The sequence below is a fragment of the Ambystoma mexicanum genome, chromosome 6q, assembly GCF_040938575.1.
Source record: "Ambystoma mexicanum isolate Mex_15411 chromosome 6q, UKY_AmexF1_1, whole genome shotgun sequence".
NCBI lineage: Eukaryota > Metazoa > Chordata > Amphibia > Caudata > Ambystomatidae > Ambystoma > Ambystoma mexicanum.
The window spans coordinates 88326082-88343788 of NC_090937.1; the positions used below are offsets into that span (position 1 = coordinate 88326082).

Below are 17707 nucleotides of genomic sequence, written 5' to 3' on the forward strand. Positions count from 1 at the left end.
CAGCTTCATGAAACAGAGTATTATTTTAGCACCTTAGAACTTTACATCAACACACATTTATATCCAGTAGATGAGAACATATATAGACCATTGTCTAAAGTGCAGATTGAGATGCAAGTTGTGATCCTGAACAAATCACCATGCCGTATTTTCGAAGCCTCCAACTTTCGTCCAATCTCACTTCTACCTTTTCTCTCTAAAGTACTCGAACGCTTAGCTTATTCTCAACTCTCAACTTTTGTCACTACCCACTCCCTCCTTCCCGCCTCTCAATCTGGCTTTCGCCCCAAACACTCCACTGAGTCCGCTCTTACCTATGTCCTTAATTCCCTCTTTACCGCTCGCTATTCTAAGCATTCCTCAGTCCTCATCCTCTTGGACCTCTCTTCTGCCTTCGACACTGTTGATCACCCCATACTCTTCAACACTCTTTCCTCCCTTGGATTCAAAGGCTATGTTCTTAACTGTCTCTCCTCTTACCTCACCCACCGCTCTTTCATTGTCTCTTGGGGAGGACGAACCTCTACTAACTTCCCTCTCAAATACGGCATCCCCCAAGGCTCTGTCCTTGGACCCTTCTTATTCTCTCTTTACACCTCACTCCTTGCCCCTAACATCTCCTCCTTCGGTATTTCCCACCATTGCTACGCCGATGACACCCACCTGTTCCTCTCCTTTTCCTCCTTCACCTCTGACTTACATCTCAACCTCTTTTCCTGTCTTACTGCTATTAAAGACTGGATGTCATCTCATTATCTCTCTCTTAACATTGACAAAACTGAAGTCATGTTCTTTCCTTCTAACTCCCTACCCTCCCCATCTCCCCCTCCTTCCATCCATTTTCCCCCTTCTAATCTTCCAATTTCCAACCATGCTCGTAATCTAGGTATTTACATTGACTCTTCCCTCTTCTTCTCTCATCATATCTCCCTCACTTCTCGGGCATGTCGTTATCATCTCTTTAACATCCGTAAAGTCTGTCCCTCTCTCACCTTCCATGCTTTAATTTCCTCCCTCATCCTTTCTCGCCTTTTCTATTGTTCTTCTCTTTTCTTCGGTCTTCCCACTTCCCATTTGGCCCCCTTCAAATCTCTTCATAACTCTGCCATCTGTACTCTCTGTCTACTCTCTCCCCAACTCTATCTCCAACTCACTTTCTTACCTAGGATGGCTTTGTTTCCACTTCCAACTTAAGTTTCACATCCTTTGTCTTGTCTTTAAATCTCTTCATAATCTCACCCCTCCTTACCTCTCTTCTCTCCTCTCATTCTACACCCCCTCTCGCTCCCTTCGTTCTGCTAATCTCTTCTTACTTTCTGCCCTCCACCACCATGTGCCTCTTCTCGTTTCTGCTCCTTTCAGCTCCTTGCCCCCTTACACTGGAATTCTCTACCGCTCTCTATCCGCTCTTCCCCCACCTATTCCTCCTTCCGCTCCTCATTGAAAGAACTTCTTCTTCACTCCCCTCCCTGATACCTTCCCTTCTTTCCATTCCCTCCCTCCCTTTATTACCTCTCCCTGTCCTCCTTATCTTTATCTTTCCCGTCTCTCTTATGATCTCCTCTCTTTTATCGCTCACTTCACTCATTTTTTCTCTCCTTTTCTTTTCTCCTTACCTCCCCTCCCCTCTCTTCTTGCAAATTGTTCTAAATGCCGATTTTAAGACTTGATTCATGTATACTGTTTTGCTTCTACTGTTCCATGTTTGATGTGTTTCTTGTTGTTAACTGTAAAGCGCCTTGGAAGAAGGCGCTATATAAAAATAATAATAATAAATAATAAATAAATGTTGCATGTGTGGGAAGGGAGGCAGGACATCAGGTATAGGTTTGTGTTGCAGAGGGCAGGGAGGTAGATCCAAGGCACTGGGTTGTTGATGTTTGAAGGGTTGAGAAGGCAGAATGACTGGTATGGATTGTGTGCTTGAGCGGAGAAGGCAGACTACAAGTTATGCATATTTTGCCAGCTAGGCTTGCAATTGGCTCAATGAGCCTGGCCATGGCCCAGAGATCCGCTCTAATTTGACTACCCATGAATTTTCTGGCTCCCTCACCTCTACTAGCCAGTTGTCCATAAGTGATCTCTACTGCTAACCAATGACAGAGACAGGTACAATCAGGGGTATCGAAGATACAGCAATCACGTCTAAGAACAGGCTATGCATATTTGTTGAAGAACCACGTTTTAAAACATTTTTTGAAGACCTGGAATGATGCCTCAATTCTCATGTTGTCGGGGAGAGTGTTCCGAAGGGTGGGAGCCTTGACGCAGAAGCTTGAGCCCCCCGCTCATCTGTGCTTGAATCTGGGGGTGAGCAGGGTGCAGCTGGATGAAGGTTGGAGGCAGTGGGTTACTTGGTTCGTGGCAAGGCGAGGAATGAAGTAGGCAGTGGCATTTTGGTGTAGAGATCGGTGAGTGATATTGAGAGTTTTGAAGTCAATGGCCCTCATTACGACCCTGGCGGAGATCACGGTGCAATATGCACCATGGAGCATGGCGGAAAGCTGCCGATACCGCCATGGGGGTTGGCGGATTTACCGCCCCATTCCGACCTTGGCGGGGCGGTAAATCCCCAATCCCCATTTTACCCTTCCCCATTCCCATTTTTGCCCCATAGGGTATAATGGGAGTGGGGAAGGCGTTAATTACGCCACCGTAAATTACGGTGGCGTAATTAACATCAAGGTCCCGTAGCGCCATGGATTACTCCACCCGGAAAAACCAGGCGGAAAAAGGCTCCATGGCGCTACGGGAACTCGTAGTAAGGCGGACGGGTCCGCCACGATTACCGCTGGCGTAATCCCACTCCGCCAGGGTCGTAATGAGGCCCAATATGTGCTTTTCTAGGGAGCCAATGCACCTCCCTTCTTGTAGTCCGAGTGTTTGAGGCCAAGAGCAGCTCTTGGGGCTTTATGTTGTAGGAGCTGGAGTTTAACAAGGTTCTTGGAGGAGGTGCCGGAGAATAGAACATTGCAGTAATCGAGTTAACTACCAATAATAGCTTGGGCGATGGTGAGGCAGTTTGGCGGGGAGATACATTTCCTACTCAGGGAAATTGGCTTGGCCATGTATTCTGCGAGGAAACTAGTGCATTGATGTGGCAGTCCATGTTGAGTTCAGCATCGAGGTAGAATATGGCTATAGTGGGAAAAGTTGAAGAAAGAAATGTGGAAATCACTGTTTCTGTACTTGCGGTTGGAGGAGCAGTTTGATCTTGGTGAAACTCAAACTGTGTAAGTATTGTTTCAGCAACTTCAAAGGGGGTTCTATGCTACCCAGAACCATTCTGAGTAGCAGTAACAGTCCTGCTGTGACTCGGGTTCGTTCTTCACTTGAATGTATATGGAGTAAATTCACCTCAAGCTATTCCTCCATTTCATGTTATAGTGAGGCTGGAGACAAAGCCTTCTAGACGTCCACGCCCTGCCATTTGTCACCAATTTCTCCTCTGACCACATTTTTGCCCGTGAATAATGTTGAGGTATTTAAGATCGTTTGGCAGTACCTGTCTAATGTTCTCTGGGAAACCTTGGGCTCTCCATGATTGACTGTCTCGAGCCATTACTGAAAGTCCTTTCAATGTGCAGCCTGGTTGCGGTTTTATTATAATACACTCTCTTATAGATTGCCAGTCAGAGGAATCTTTCAGGTCGGAGACGGTCTTCTGCTGGGTTGAAGGGATGTAGCACAGCGGGGTCTGTGATGGAGCTCCTCTAGCGACCCTCATTGGGGGCTGTGTTATGGTTTTCTCTGTGGTTGGTGTGGCAACCTCCCACTGTTCCTACTGCAACTCCTAGTGCTATGACTCCCTTTTGGTCCTTGAGTCCCACAAAACTACCAACAATTTCACCATAGTTTTCAGGCTTCATCTTGGCTTTCCTAGATAGAGTGATAGACCTAGGTTTGAGGAACACAATCAAGATCTGCTCCTGGGCTATTATTGCCCCTGCAGACTGTTCTGGGCACAGGAGCCGCCTGTCACTCGTACCCAACTATTACCTCTTGGGCTTATCTACTCTATGACCTTTCCAACATCCTCAATGTCTCCCACTCTCAGTTCTCTCAATCGTTGTCATCTCCTTGTGAGTGCTGACTTGCTCTTGGTTAATAAGAGTTGGATGAAGGAATATGCTCCGATAGTGGCTGTTAAGTTTCTACAGGATCTTGCAGGCGACCCCACCATATTGGTAAGTCAGTGATCTTGGGCTGGATGGACGATTTGGCTTCCTCAAGGGTCATTCTGCGTTAATCACCTCTAGCGCTCATGTAGGCATTTGGGCTTGCATACAACTTCAACTGATGGGACCTTGTAGTAGGCATACTCTTCATCAAAGGTGAAAATGATAGATGCAAAAATGACAAAACAGCCCAATAATGGAATGAAAGCACATACGTGGATAAGCGATAAAGGATGGGAAAAGGCCACCTCACTCACTCACACATCACACATCATGCTCAACCATTGTAACCATTGCACTTCCAGTGTTGTATCAGTTTGTAATAACAGCTAGACTAAAAAAGGCATTACTAGTGTGACCTGCTCCCTGCCTTGACCTGTGGGTACCTTCACTCGGCATTCCGCTCTGAACCAACTGTGTCTCCTTCCGAGAGGGACAACGGCAGCAGGGAGCGGAGAGGGATAGCGGCTAATTACCAACCACTTCAAAAGGAGCCATGCGCCCCCGCCATGCCATCAGGAAAGATGGAGAAAATGACTCCCTCCCTCCCCCACCCCCCGAGGAAGAGGAGGACGCCGACTATCGCCAAAGGCAAGAAAGTTAGGTCCTGCCAGAAAGGTAAGCCGCACCATGGATGTGCATGTGATATGATATGGTATTTATAACGGGCCTACACACAGTGTTTCAAGTGCTAATAGTTGGACGTTTCCTCCATGGCTGCTTCCGCCAGTTGCCAGATAAGGCTCTGCAGTGGGGGCAGGGGGGAGAAACGATTTGAATGGACCTGTGTTAACGCCCAGTCTACTGGAGGAGAACTTTCTGGAGCAAGACTTGCCTTCTTTCCAGTGATTGATCAACCAAGCCCAGAAAAAGGGGTAAATCACAACCCAAACTTACAAGATTCATGGGCTAAACCAGAATGACTGGTTGGAACGGGATGGACAGGATATATAAGTCTGGCCTGGGGCTTTGTGAATGATATTTCACAGAATTTCCTATGTTGTACCCAACCAGGGGTCAAAGATGTCCCTTCAGAATTTCCCCTTAGGTTTCAGGCCCCAGAGGGAGCTTTACAGAACTTGGGAGTTATGTGACATTGTCACTGGCTAGAGGCTAAGAGATGGAAGTGGGGTGACTTGGGGGTCGTGGAATGGCACCCTTTTCATGATGCAGGACTTGGAGGAGACATATGGGGAAACTCCAGGTTGCTCACACCATCCCTTTCCTAGTTTAAAGGCAACTCCAGCAACCCTTAGAGATTTTCTGTCACTTACATCTCTCAGAGCAGAATAGGCCATGTCAGCTAACAAGGCATGACACAGCACTACCCATTAGCCATTTTGGAAGTTCACATCTGGATCAGAGCAACTGTACAATTCATTGTGCTTATGCAAATTAGCTCATAAGTATGTTTGGTCAAGAAAATTGTCTTTGTATTATAGTGCACTGCTATTTTATACATAGCTTTATCAACTCAACACAGCTCACAGCGATACAGAAAACCATAAATTCTTCATCCTCCGGCATGACTTCTGCACAGTGTTCCAAGCCCTCATGAACTCAACCATCGACACAGGAAACACCCTCTTAAGTGGGCCCCCAGCCGTGCGCCCGCGCCTCAAGGTAGCCCACCACACCACATCCTGCCTCATTACAAGTGCCTGCAAATTTCACCATGCCTCCCCAACACTGCAAGTGTTATTGGTTCATCCTCTTTGCCAGGATTATATTTAAAACTGCATGCATCACTACAAAGCAGTCTCGAAAGGAACAGCAATATACTTGGCAATCCGCACCTCTGGAGGCTCTTGCACCTTAGAGCAAATCTGTCGTAGGTTTAGAGTCTCAATTATCCCATAAAGAGAAGACTCGCAAGAAGTCCTTCTCCCTGCTACACCCCAACCACATAGAATTCAGTCCCAACAGAGACTTGAAATGTCCTGACGATCCTCCATTTCCACCAAAGGGGTATAATTGTTCCATCGAAGGGAAATACTTAGTTCTATTTCACTTTCAAAACAATTACTTTGTGGTGATTTACATATATATGTATGAATTAAAGGGTAGGGTGATCTGGGGTTTTATATGGAGCAGGGCTGGGATAGAAGGGTGAAAGGAAGGGTATGGGGGAACCCCCCCCATTAAAATAAATTAAAATAAAATCAAAAAAAGCCTATAACGTTAGTTCTCAAAGTGAAGTACCTTGGATTATTTAACTATGATGAAACAACATAGAAACCCACAAAACACTGAAACATGGCTCTTTCAACAATACCTACCTCCCACCACCAACAGTAAAAAACAAAAATAACAACAAAAAAACCACATCCCAATGCTGGCACCCTCTTAAAGTACTCAGCTGCTCTTGGCCTAGGTACACACTATAAACAATAACATATATTTTTAAAAGATATGTGTTTCTCCCTCATCAGGGATAAACAGTATGGCATACTCTATCGTTCTACCTGTGCTCTGAGTTTGGGATATGTTTGGCCAAAACCATCAATATTATGGTGGATTTAAAAATACATGAAACAAATCCTTTGACCTGAAATGTGAGAGAATAGGTTATTTCAACGAACAAGTCACACGTGCCACAGTATCACCCAGTAGCCATCACTGGAAGTTCGCCTCCAGTTTAGAGCCACCGAGCAATGAATTGAGGGTATGCAAATTAGCTCAAAGACATGCCTTTTGCTTCAGAAAATATGTGTTGTCGTATAGGGCAACACCTTTTTTTTTATACATTACCTTTATCAATGAAAATGTTTGTAAGAGGATATTATGTGATAAACGAGGAAGGGCAGGATTACATTCCAAATGTTGGACTGCTGCATTATTTCAACAAACAGTTCTGAAAGGCGGCCCACCCCACAAATCCCTCCAGTTGGAGAGGTTGTAGTTTGTTCAATGCTTAACCAATGACCAGGTCGGAAAACAAACACATGAGGCTAACACAGAAGTCACACTCACAATCCCGACCGTGGTCCCACCTAAACATACAAGTGTACGGTGCAGAGCATTGTGGGTGTTAGGATTTGGAGTGTGGGGCAGTGACCGCGTTGAAAGTGCAGAAAAGAGAGGAGGGGGTGTAATGGAGGGCTGGTGGAGAAGAGACATTGGGGGAGAGTGTGGCAGAGAAGCAAGGAAGTGGAGAGGAGATGGGAAGAGATCAGAGGAGAGGAGGAGGGGGTGAGAAAGATAAGAGTGTTGCAGAGTGGCACTCAAGTGAGCTATTCACCACTCACTAATGCCTACAGATTGCAGGACAATGCATAATGGGCATTTGGGTGCAGATCCTCCCATTTGGCACAATTCATCACTTCTCTGTCACTTCAGGAGCACTGTGCATGACTGAGAATAATCCTACTTCTTGCAAGGTCAGATGAATACCAGGTCCTCGTTTGGAGCACAATCCCAGATGGAGACCGGGCAGTGAAGATTAATGTAAATAAAACTGTGCGGGTTGTCAATTTGTGTGAATTCACTGTCCATAGTATGTGTCTGAGTGTGTTCATAGGTCTATATGTCCAAGCAAGTGCATGCCTATTTTGGTGTCTGTGTGTGCATGAGAGAGAGAGCAGGCACATGCACCATCCATCACAATGTGTTCTGTAGTAGAAATCCTTGTATACATTGGCAACCTGTTGCAAAGCAGTGTGCTACAAGACAATGCTGGTTTACATTTGGCACTAGCTGCATAAAACGTGCTTAATGGGCACTGCTGGCATATATTGGGCACTGACAGAATTAAAGTTTCTATGTACAGTGACATGATTGCATATATTGTGTCCCACCAACATGAACATTATTTGCACTAGCAAAACTGGGCACAGCCAGCCCTACAATGTGTTCTTACATTAACATGCCTACTTAAAGTGGGCACCGCCAGAATGAAAACTGGTTCTTAAGGTGTCATGACAGCATAGATTAAGGTGCAGAGAGCATGAACCTATGCTCTTTTAGAGTATGCAGGCAAATATTGGACTCTGTATCAGAATGCTTTCCAATGGCAAGACTGGCCTATATAAGTGGACACAGGCAGCATGAAGGTGTGCATTTCATTGGCAGTGCAGGTATATATGGTGGTCACAGGTATTAGGAAGTGTACTTTACATTGGCAATGCCAGCATACACTGTGGGAAAAGGGGTCATGAAAATGTGTTTTATTGTGGCTATGTTGGCTCATATTGTTTGCACAGGCATCATGAAAATGTGATGTAAAGTGGCAACATTATGTTCACAAGCCTCATGAAAATGTGTTGGAAAATACTCATGTGTGCTGTCTGTGACCTGGCATCTTCTGTATTATGTCATGTATGACACGGTTTACTCTACAGAATCGATATTATATTGTTTGGTTTGTTACCCAGTTCTCCATTAAAAAAGTGTGCTGGGAATAACCACTAACCCTCTCAACACTCATTTGTTGGTTCAAATTCCCTCACTACACTTGGTCCCTCCCAGAATCTCAGAGGGAAACATTTCTGCCACTCCGTCTAGTCAGTCCTATACTAAAAGGAGATGCACGTTGTAAATGCTCTATTCAAAGCAAAGAGGTTTTCCAAGTGCAAGGCGCTTCTGAAGATACTGTGGGGTGCAGTGTCTAGGACATTGATGGGTACAGGGACCCCCCTCTTCATGGGCTTATCGAGGCATGTAGTGCTACCAAACAATGTGATATCACTGTGTTGCAGTTTGTATAGGCATATTCATAGTCACAAATTTCCTTTATTAGCGCTGGGATTTATAATGCTTTGAACATTCACCCCATACCTGCTTGGACCCCAGGGTTCTCTTAATGACAGGACCTGCACCAGAGAGCCTAAAAGAGCAAACTGTGTGAAGGGAAAGTGAAAGTATCTTTGATTCGGGATTTTAGTTTGGCCCTGAGGTTCCATCTTTAAGGTATTGCGGAACAGACCAAATTATAAGGACAGAACCTGTGGGCCAGAGTCTGCGACATAGATGCATCAAGAATGCGAGTACAGACACTGGGTGCCATTATGAGTTTGACAGTATTCTGGGAGTAAATCTGCCAGAATATCACCAAATGGAATTATCATTACCGCCACTGTGAGTGTACATGGGATTAAAAGTGGTGTTAGGTGGTATAAATCCCCATTTTCTGGACAAAAGCACTCCATTGGGGATTTTGGTGTAATTACCCTGGGCAGAATTACCGAATGGAAATTCCGCTGATTTTTTGAGGAAAAGTGGAGGATTAACCTGTAAAGTTAATCCTCCAATTTTTCTCCAAATATCGGCGAAATTACCATTTAGGTAATTCCGCAAGTGATAATTCCACCAAAAGAGTAGTTTGGCAACCACTTTTTTCCCACACTGCAAACTTTGTAATGGGGTCCAGTGTCTGTTCTTTGGAGGCAGCAAGTTGTGATCGTGTTGGACCTCATTTTGAGTTAGGCAGAGAAATCTGAGGTAAATCCTCCCAAAAATAGCCTTGAGGAATTACCGTTACCACCACTTGGACAGGTGGAATTTCCATCTGATTACAAGTGGTGGTGACGGTGTGATTTCCCATTTATGTTGGGTTCATTGGACCAAATGGGGCTTTTTTTGCGGAATTATCACAGCAGTAATTCTGCTGATTTTTCGGCGTTGAGTGGGAAGATTTACGTCCAGGGTTTTGCTAGAGGTAAATCAAAACACAAACTCATAATTTGTCATAGTGGTAAAAATGACACAAACTCAGTTACCACCAAGTTTACCACTTACCGTCTAGCTCGTAATGAGGCCGTTTGAGCTGTACCCTATCCCACATTCTCTCCCTGACAACCATGTTAATCCTGCTAGGAAGCCAGGTCGACCTTTGAAAGCTTCAGAATTTTTCGGTACACTTTTTCTGAAACTGCTCTTAAAACCCTTATTACTAAATCTAAGAATGCATGTCATTATGAAAAGTTGAAAGTAAACCTTACAAAAAACACATGTACACATCACATTACAAAAGTCTATGCAATAATATTTAATTTATGTTTTAAAACAAATGTGTCAAATTGTAAAGTTGCTAGGATCAATGAAATTTGATTAGCTTCAAAAATACCCCAGCACATCGCCCGCTCAAAAGGTTGCAGAATCGATCCTATCAAAATGTGAGACCAATTTACTAAAATATTTTTCCCTCAGCTAATAAAGTTGCGGTCATTGTACAAATACGTGAAATAGCGATTCAACAATCATTTTCCCTGAATGAAGGAGACCTTGTGAAAATAAATTAATCATAAAAGTATTTCCCTACTACATAACACATGTCTCGGGAGGATAGCTGAGGGGTAACGTGTTCGCCTTGGAAACAAGACGACACGCAGCAGCACAAGATCGAGCCCCGGGTCGGCGCTTAGAAACCTCTGGGTATTAAGCGCGTTATAAATAACCTATCATGTCATAATATTTATGGAAAAGTGGTTTATTATGCAGAGCCTCACACCTTGAAGCTCTATTGTTTGAGCAAAAATAAATGATGTACAGTAATTAGCTTCTGGAGAAGCGGTGGCTGAGTTTGCTCGTTGATATTGAATTAAAAGTTAGTGGCTGGCCCACTGCGCGTTTAAAGCACGCTACATTCTTAAGCGCCGGATGCTGGGATGCAGTTGCTGCTGCAGAGCAGGAAGCAGATGTGCGACACTAGCAGCAGTTAAGGGGTTAACGACACTCCGCTCATGCAGGCCTGCAGCCAGACCTATAAACACAAAGTTGAATCTTGCTGAAGGTTGCCAGGCTACAAGTCCAAGGCCAAACAGCTGAGTTGACATGTTTCTTGAAATAAAAGCAAATAAAAATACCGTTTAACTGCAAGCAACTGCGTTACATCATTAACGGAAACTCTTGCCTTTCTCAACCTGTCAAAGCTAACTTTATAAATATCAGAGCAGCGGTGGATTATAAAATAACGGTAAATGAATCGGATACATTATTTGCTCAGGGGAACTTATTTTCTCTTTTTTTATTCTCCATATTTTGCTATCTGCGTGTTCTTTGTGAATCTCTTGATTTTTCCTGATGTATATATTCATCCTTTTTCTCAAACACTCCATTCCCATGCCCTTTCCTTCCCCCGATCCACCTTGCTCGTCCCCCACCAAATTTATCATTCATTCATACCCCGCCCCCAGAACATGGAGAGATGTTCCATGTTTTCTTTTTACCAACACAGCAAACATCTACCATTCATGTTCAAAGGCAAAAGTCATTGATCTGGTCACGTTCATGGTTAAAACAGTATACCTTATTTTTTAAAGCTTATGAATGTTCATAAGATCCCCCAAGAACCATCTCTGTTTGATTGAGCTATTTAAAAAGTCCCTCAACAGCAGCACTAGACAGCCTCTCCCAGGCTTCCCTTGCTGCAACACCGCCACTGAGACTCGTGGACTGTTTAGTTGTACACAAGCGATAGCTCTATGCAAAGAAGATGCAGTCTCATAGTCAGTGCTGTCCCATTTTATGTCCCCTCTCCATCACACCCCAATCAAATAATAACCAACTGGCGTGACCCTAAATAAACCCCCCAGCGGTGGCATTGCTCCATATTTTGATATGCCCTCGCATGCACGACTTCTGGGTGGAGCACTCCCCTCCCACATTAAACCAATACAAGTAATTGCATTAAATATAAAGTTATTTGGTCTCCACAACCTACTCTGGTCTTATCTGGAGAGTCCCTCCTTGTATTCGCCAAGCTGCGCAAACGTCCATAAAATGTTGGCATGTTTTCATATCTGACCAGACCACAAAAAGCTTTTGAGGTCGTCTTTATTGCAGATTAGCATCCATCCCGATGCATTTTGTCCTTACTTATTCACATTTTTAAGTAGAATGTGTTCCTTCATGAAAGGATTCCATCTACTAGAACTATTTCGTACTTGTCTTTAAACACAAATGCCATTTTTAAAAGTGCTACCTTCAAACGGAAAATAGGTTTCTGTGCGAGTTGAGCACTCGCCTTACCTTCCCGCGTGTTGCCATTTTGGGGGTCTGACTGCCTCAGTGTGAAGAGTCGCTGCAGTCAGTGAGCCAGTCCTGCAGCCTCGTGCCTTGCTTTAGAGTGTGCTGTCTCTGCTGAACTCCTGCCCTGCCCAGTGCTCGACCAATCACATCAAGCCCAACCTGCTGGTGCAACGCCCCCTGTAAAACTTCCTCCAGGTACATGACACAATCACGCCAGTCCCAGACGAGCACGGATCAAGTGTTCTTTTAGTTAATTAGGCCCATGTAGCGTGGTGCAAAGAGTACTTTTGGCAGTGCAAAGTCATGCTCCGCTCTGTGAATTAGGCCAGGTGCAAAGAGTGTTTTTGCAGTGCAAAGTCACTTTGCTCCATGCTAAATATTCTGTGAATTAGGCCCATAGACTTATCGCTTTCATTTGTTATCAGTTATGCAGCCGTATCAACAAGTTCCCTTCACGATGAGGCACATGCAGTTCTTTCTGTTTTTTTTCACAGATAAATACAGAACTATTGCATGAGCCTCTTTCATCAAGACATGCAGCAACTTGAATTCTCTGGCCTCTGCATGTTCAAGTTCTTACCTACTATGTTTTATTTTTAAAAAGGTTATGTTTTCTGCCCTTCCTCTCTGAAACATATAAACAGGGCTGACTCTCAGAGATTTCTCGAGGTGTAAGATACATTTACAATGCCATGGAACATGTCCTAAGGTACAGGTTTCGCATTAAAGAAAGTAGACATGGGAAGTATGAACGTTAAGGTGACGTACATGTATATACCGTGCGCACCTGTCAATTAACAACCCACCTGCCTTAGAAAAGGTTCAGTAAACCACCACTCCCCTTGCCCGTCTATAGGTGTCAATGGAGCTGAGCTCTCACCCTCAAAAATAAAATCCCCTCCCTTCACCCACCTTGGCAACTGAAATGTTTGACTGTGTTGTAAAGAAATTTCCTAGCATCTGAGTTGGCACTGTGGTTTGGCCGCAATGTACACTCTGGGCCACAGGGAACTCAATCTCTTTATTAACCTGGGAGACAGGTGACTCGTCTTTGACACAGTTGCTTCTCTGTGTCACCAGTTCCAGCAAGGCTTAATGCCTTCTCACAAACATAGGAACATATGTACATAAACTGCCCGAGTCCTCTTTGTGTCCTTCTGAGGAGGAGCGCCGGGGTGCTTGTGCTCCTAGCACATCCTGCCCTCAGAATCGCGCAGCGCGGGATAACGCACGCGCATGTCTGTTCTGGTCTCGCGAGAGTGCTGTGGGCCATCCTCTCGCTAGACCTGATCCCCACATACCTCCTTTTGTTGTACAGCTTGTTTCAATTCCATCACAAACTCTGCAAACCTTGCTGGTCTGTTCCTCTCACAGTGAGGCCGGTTCTCTTTGCTCTCCTCTACCGGTGGCTTCATTTCAGACTCACCTCTCTTCTCATCCTGCACCACACCTCCTTTTTTTAAATAAGTTTAATGATTTTTATTTATTGAGCACAAAAACAATTCATAGCAGCAACCATATGTTACAAAGACTGTGAATGAGCTTGATACAATACAAATAATATATATAAGGTATTCATGTATGAAGCGCATGGAAAGTATTAAGATCAATATAATCAAGCTAGTCTAAACAACAGCTATGTGGTATGTAACGGTCACTAATAAATTACTGTTATATATGTAAAAGAATTTCTGAGATGAACAGGGGATACAAACAAGAGACAACACGAAGCAGAAGGGGAGAGACTAGAGGAAAGGGATGGAAAGGTGCAAAGTAAATGAGCAATGAGCTTTTGGGTGCAACATTTTACACATATAGAAATACAATAAGGCGAGATACACAGGATCATAATATCATGAGACATTTCCTATGAGCCATTGGCTAACATATTGTGATAGTATAAGTTGTTCATGAAAAGGGCACATTTCAGGTTATACTTTGGCAATTTATCTGAGTAAGAAGCCCTGCAATGTTCGATTCTGTGAGTATGACAAACATTGTTCCACCAGATCTTGCAGGAGATGTTTTGAAGTTGCTTTCCAATTGGTGGTGGTTAGTTTGATGGCAATAGCAATGAGAATGTCATATAGAGTGGAGACGGAAGAGGAATTGTTCCCTTGAGTGCAATGCTGCCAATAATAATATTAGCAAAGGAAAGAGGTATCTGAACATTAATGATCTTCATGTATTTCTAAACATCCTGCCATAGCCGAAAAACATGATGGCAGTCGAAGAACATATGTTTTTATGAACAAGGGGTATTTCCACAAGAACAACAATTCCCATCTGCGTGGGCTTGGGATTTTGTAAGTTTTACAGGGGTAATAAAGGCTCTATGCATAACAAATAAAAGGCTTTGGGTGATGTTGGCTGAAGTAGAGATCACCCTAATTCTAGACCACAACAAAGACCGTGTGTTATCATAGAAGATACAAGATCGTACCCCAATTGGTTTCCCATTGAGTTTGGACAGTCCATTTCGATTTCAATGGTTCTGCAGCTGTTAATAGTTTGGAAAGTTTGGCAGCTTTGATAAAATAGTTAGTGGAGAGCAACTGTAACTTCGTGGTGTCAGGAGATAGGAGATTATAATCATGCGCCTGTAATCCGTCTAGGCAAGCATTAACCAATTTATTTGTAGAAGGTCAAATCTGACAAAGGTAGAGAAAAAGATTTTCTAAGATCCTGAAATTATGTTATGGTGTGATGGTGATTACTTTGATCTATATATCTAATACCTTGGAGAGCCAGATCTTCGGGGAGAAGGTTCTGCTATTGATGGTGATTGATTTGTTATACCACAGATTATGGTAAGAGCTCACGGGAGGGAAATTTAGTTGATGGAAAAAGGAATATTCTGAGAGCAGATCTAGATACTTTAATGGGGTCAGAGAGGATGGAGGTCGCATTATGAAAGAGAAAAATAATGTCTGCAATGTCATGAAGGAGGGCCTTTTGTTTTTCAAGTTTACACCAGGATGGGAGACCATCGGAGTGTGACGGGACGTACCAGAAGCTAGTCTGCTTAAGAAGGAAAGCATGATGGTACTCCTCCTTGTTCGAAGGGCGTTTTGAGTTTGTTGAGTGCAATTCTTTTTGCCACAGAGAAAGCTGAGAAGGATGGAATTGATTGATTTGAACAAGGTGGTGGGAAGAGGAAGGGGGAGCATTTGAAGCATATATAATATGATGGGGGAGAGCATCATCTTGATGGTATCCAGACGACCCCAACAGGAAAGAAATAGGGGGGACCAAGAGGAGATAAGTTCGGAAAGCCTATTGAGTAAGATGTCTGTATTGATTTTAATAGTACTATTAATAGAGGAAGCAAACTGTATACCTAGATATTTAAAGGGGTTAGCACACCATTGAAACCAAAAATGTCTAATTCATGTTTAAGACAAAGGAATTTAAGGGCAGTAACTCTGATTTATCTCTGTTAAGTTTATATCCCGATACTGCCGAAAATTCCTGTAGCACAGCTAATAAGTGTGGGAGGGGTAGTTTAGGGTTCTTTGTCAGGACAATAATATCATCTGCATATGCAGCAAGCTTAGTTTCATAATTGCCACAGAAATACCGGGGATATTCCTGTCCTGTCTAATATGCTCTAAGAGAGGTTCAAGAGATAGTACATATAGAATAGGGGAAAAGGGGCAACCCTGTCTGGTACTTCTTAGCAACGAAAAAAAGGATGAGGTTTGGCCATTGATGAATATAGAGGATTTTGGGTTTGAGTAAAGAAGTTTTACTAGAGAAATGAAGCCTGCACCAGACCCATGCAAAGAGCATGGAACATAAAATCCCAATTAACTTGGTCAAAGGCCTTTTCAGCATCTAGTGCTAAGGCAGCATAACCTTGTTTATCATTTCTTTCTTTGGCAGTAATGTGTAAGGCATTTAGTAATAGTCTGGTGTTGGCTGAGATGTTTATACCTTTAACGTATCCAACTTGATCAGATTTAATCAATTTGGAAAGGTGAGATTCAATTCTGTTAGCTAATATCTTGACGAAAATTTAACTTTCTATGTTAATAAGGGAAATCGGCCTGTAGTTTTTAGGGAAATCGACATCTTTTCCTGATTTAGGAAATAGGATAAGAAGGGCTTCAGAAAGTGTGCCAGATGAAAATCGTTTTGGACATGAAAGAAGAAAATAAAGTTTTAAGTTTTGGGTAAGCTGACACGAAAATTGACAAATTCTGCAGAAAGACCCTCAGGTCCTAGCTCTTTGCCTCTACTTAACCCATTAATAGCTTGGTTGAGTTCACTAGTTGTGAGTTCTCCCTCTAGGTCAGTAAGATCTGTTGTAGGGTATGTGCTTCTATCAATACTGGTAAAAAATATGGAAATCTTGTCTTCTGGAATAGTTGAGTCTAGGGATTATAGATCAGAGTAATATTCCTTGAAGGTTTCAATGATGCACAGAAGATCAGTAATAACAGTTCCTAAGGTATTTTTGATACTAGCAATAAGTGTTTTTTCTTTTATTGCTTTGAGGTAGGATGCAAGGGCCCGACTTGCCTTATTCGAGGTTTGATACATTTTAGATTTATACTTTAATATAGCACTCGAGGCTTGTTCAGTGAGTTTTTTATTAATTTGGAAATGTATGGGGAGCACGGTACGAAGGTCTACATTGGAAGAGAAAAGATAGAATTGTTTTTCTGCCTTAGTGAGAAGCGAGTAAAGGCTGTCAAGGTATATTTTATATTGTTCTTTTTCATGCTCTAGTGGGCAATAATATGTCCTCTCAGGGCGGCTTTAAAGGAATCCCAATGATTACTTATAGAGGTGTCATTGTCGGAGTTGTCCTCAAAATATTGATGTTGAAATGAGAGAAGAGATTGAATTAACTTCTTATCCTGAAGGAGTCAGTTGTTAAATCTCCATCGAGAGGATGGTTTTTTGATATCTGAGAGGTCTAAAGTAGTGATGACAGGGGCATGCTCAGAGATGATAATATTTGAAAAGTGGGAGTCAGTAATAGAGTTCAAACGGGCTTTGGTAGTAAAGATATAGTCAAGGCATGAAAGGTATCATTGGGATGTGAATGGAATGTATAATCTAAATCCGACGGATGTGCAAGTCTCCAGGAATCAATAAGACCTGTCCCCACTAGACATTGCTTAAAGGCTTCATGTGACTTCGAATTTTTAAAAGCACATTTGGATTTCCTATCTAGGAAGGGATCAAAGACGTGGTTCATGTCCCCACATAGTATGAGGTTAGGGAAGTTTGATGTGAGACTGATCTTTTTGATAGAGAGCTAAACATCCAGATCAAGAAGAGTGGAACCGTATATGTTCATGATCGTGATAATGTCAAATCCAATGTGCAGTTTAACCCAGGCCCATCTACCATTGGTGTCCACATCCTGATCCACAATCTTATCTTATATGATAGTTTTTTACTAATCAAAATAGCCATTTCTTTTACCCTCTGCAGCACTTGCTATTACATCTTTTACCCAAAAAGATTTGAGTTTCATAGCTTCTGGGATGGAAAGATGGGTTTCCTGCAAAAATGCAATGGAGGGATTAAGCTTTTTCAGATGGCAT

General features: G+C 43.1%; 1 protein-coding gene across 1 annotated transcript in view; it reads right to left on the reverse strand.

Annotated features, from left to right (window-relative positions):
• The window catches only part of LOC138515797 (alcohol dehydrogenase 1-like), a 197117-nt gene extending 184783 nt beyond the window's left edge, over positions 1–12334 (reverse strand). The window contains exon 1 of the mRNA XM_069630523.1: positions 12147–12334. Within this exon, the coding sequence (XP_069486624.1) occupies positions 12147–12164 (18 nt within the window). The 5' untranslated portion in view covers positions 12165–12334. The remainder of the gene's footprint in view (positions 1–12146) is intronic.
• Positions 12335–17707: the final 5373 nt, after the last annotated feature.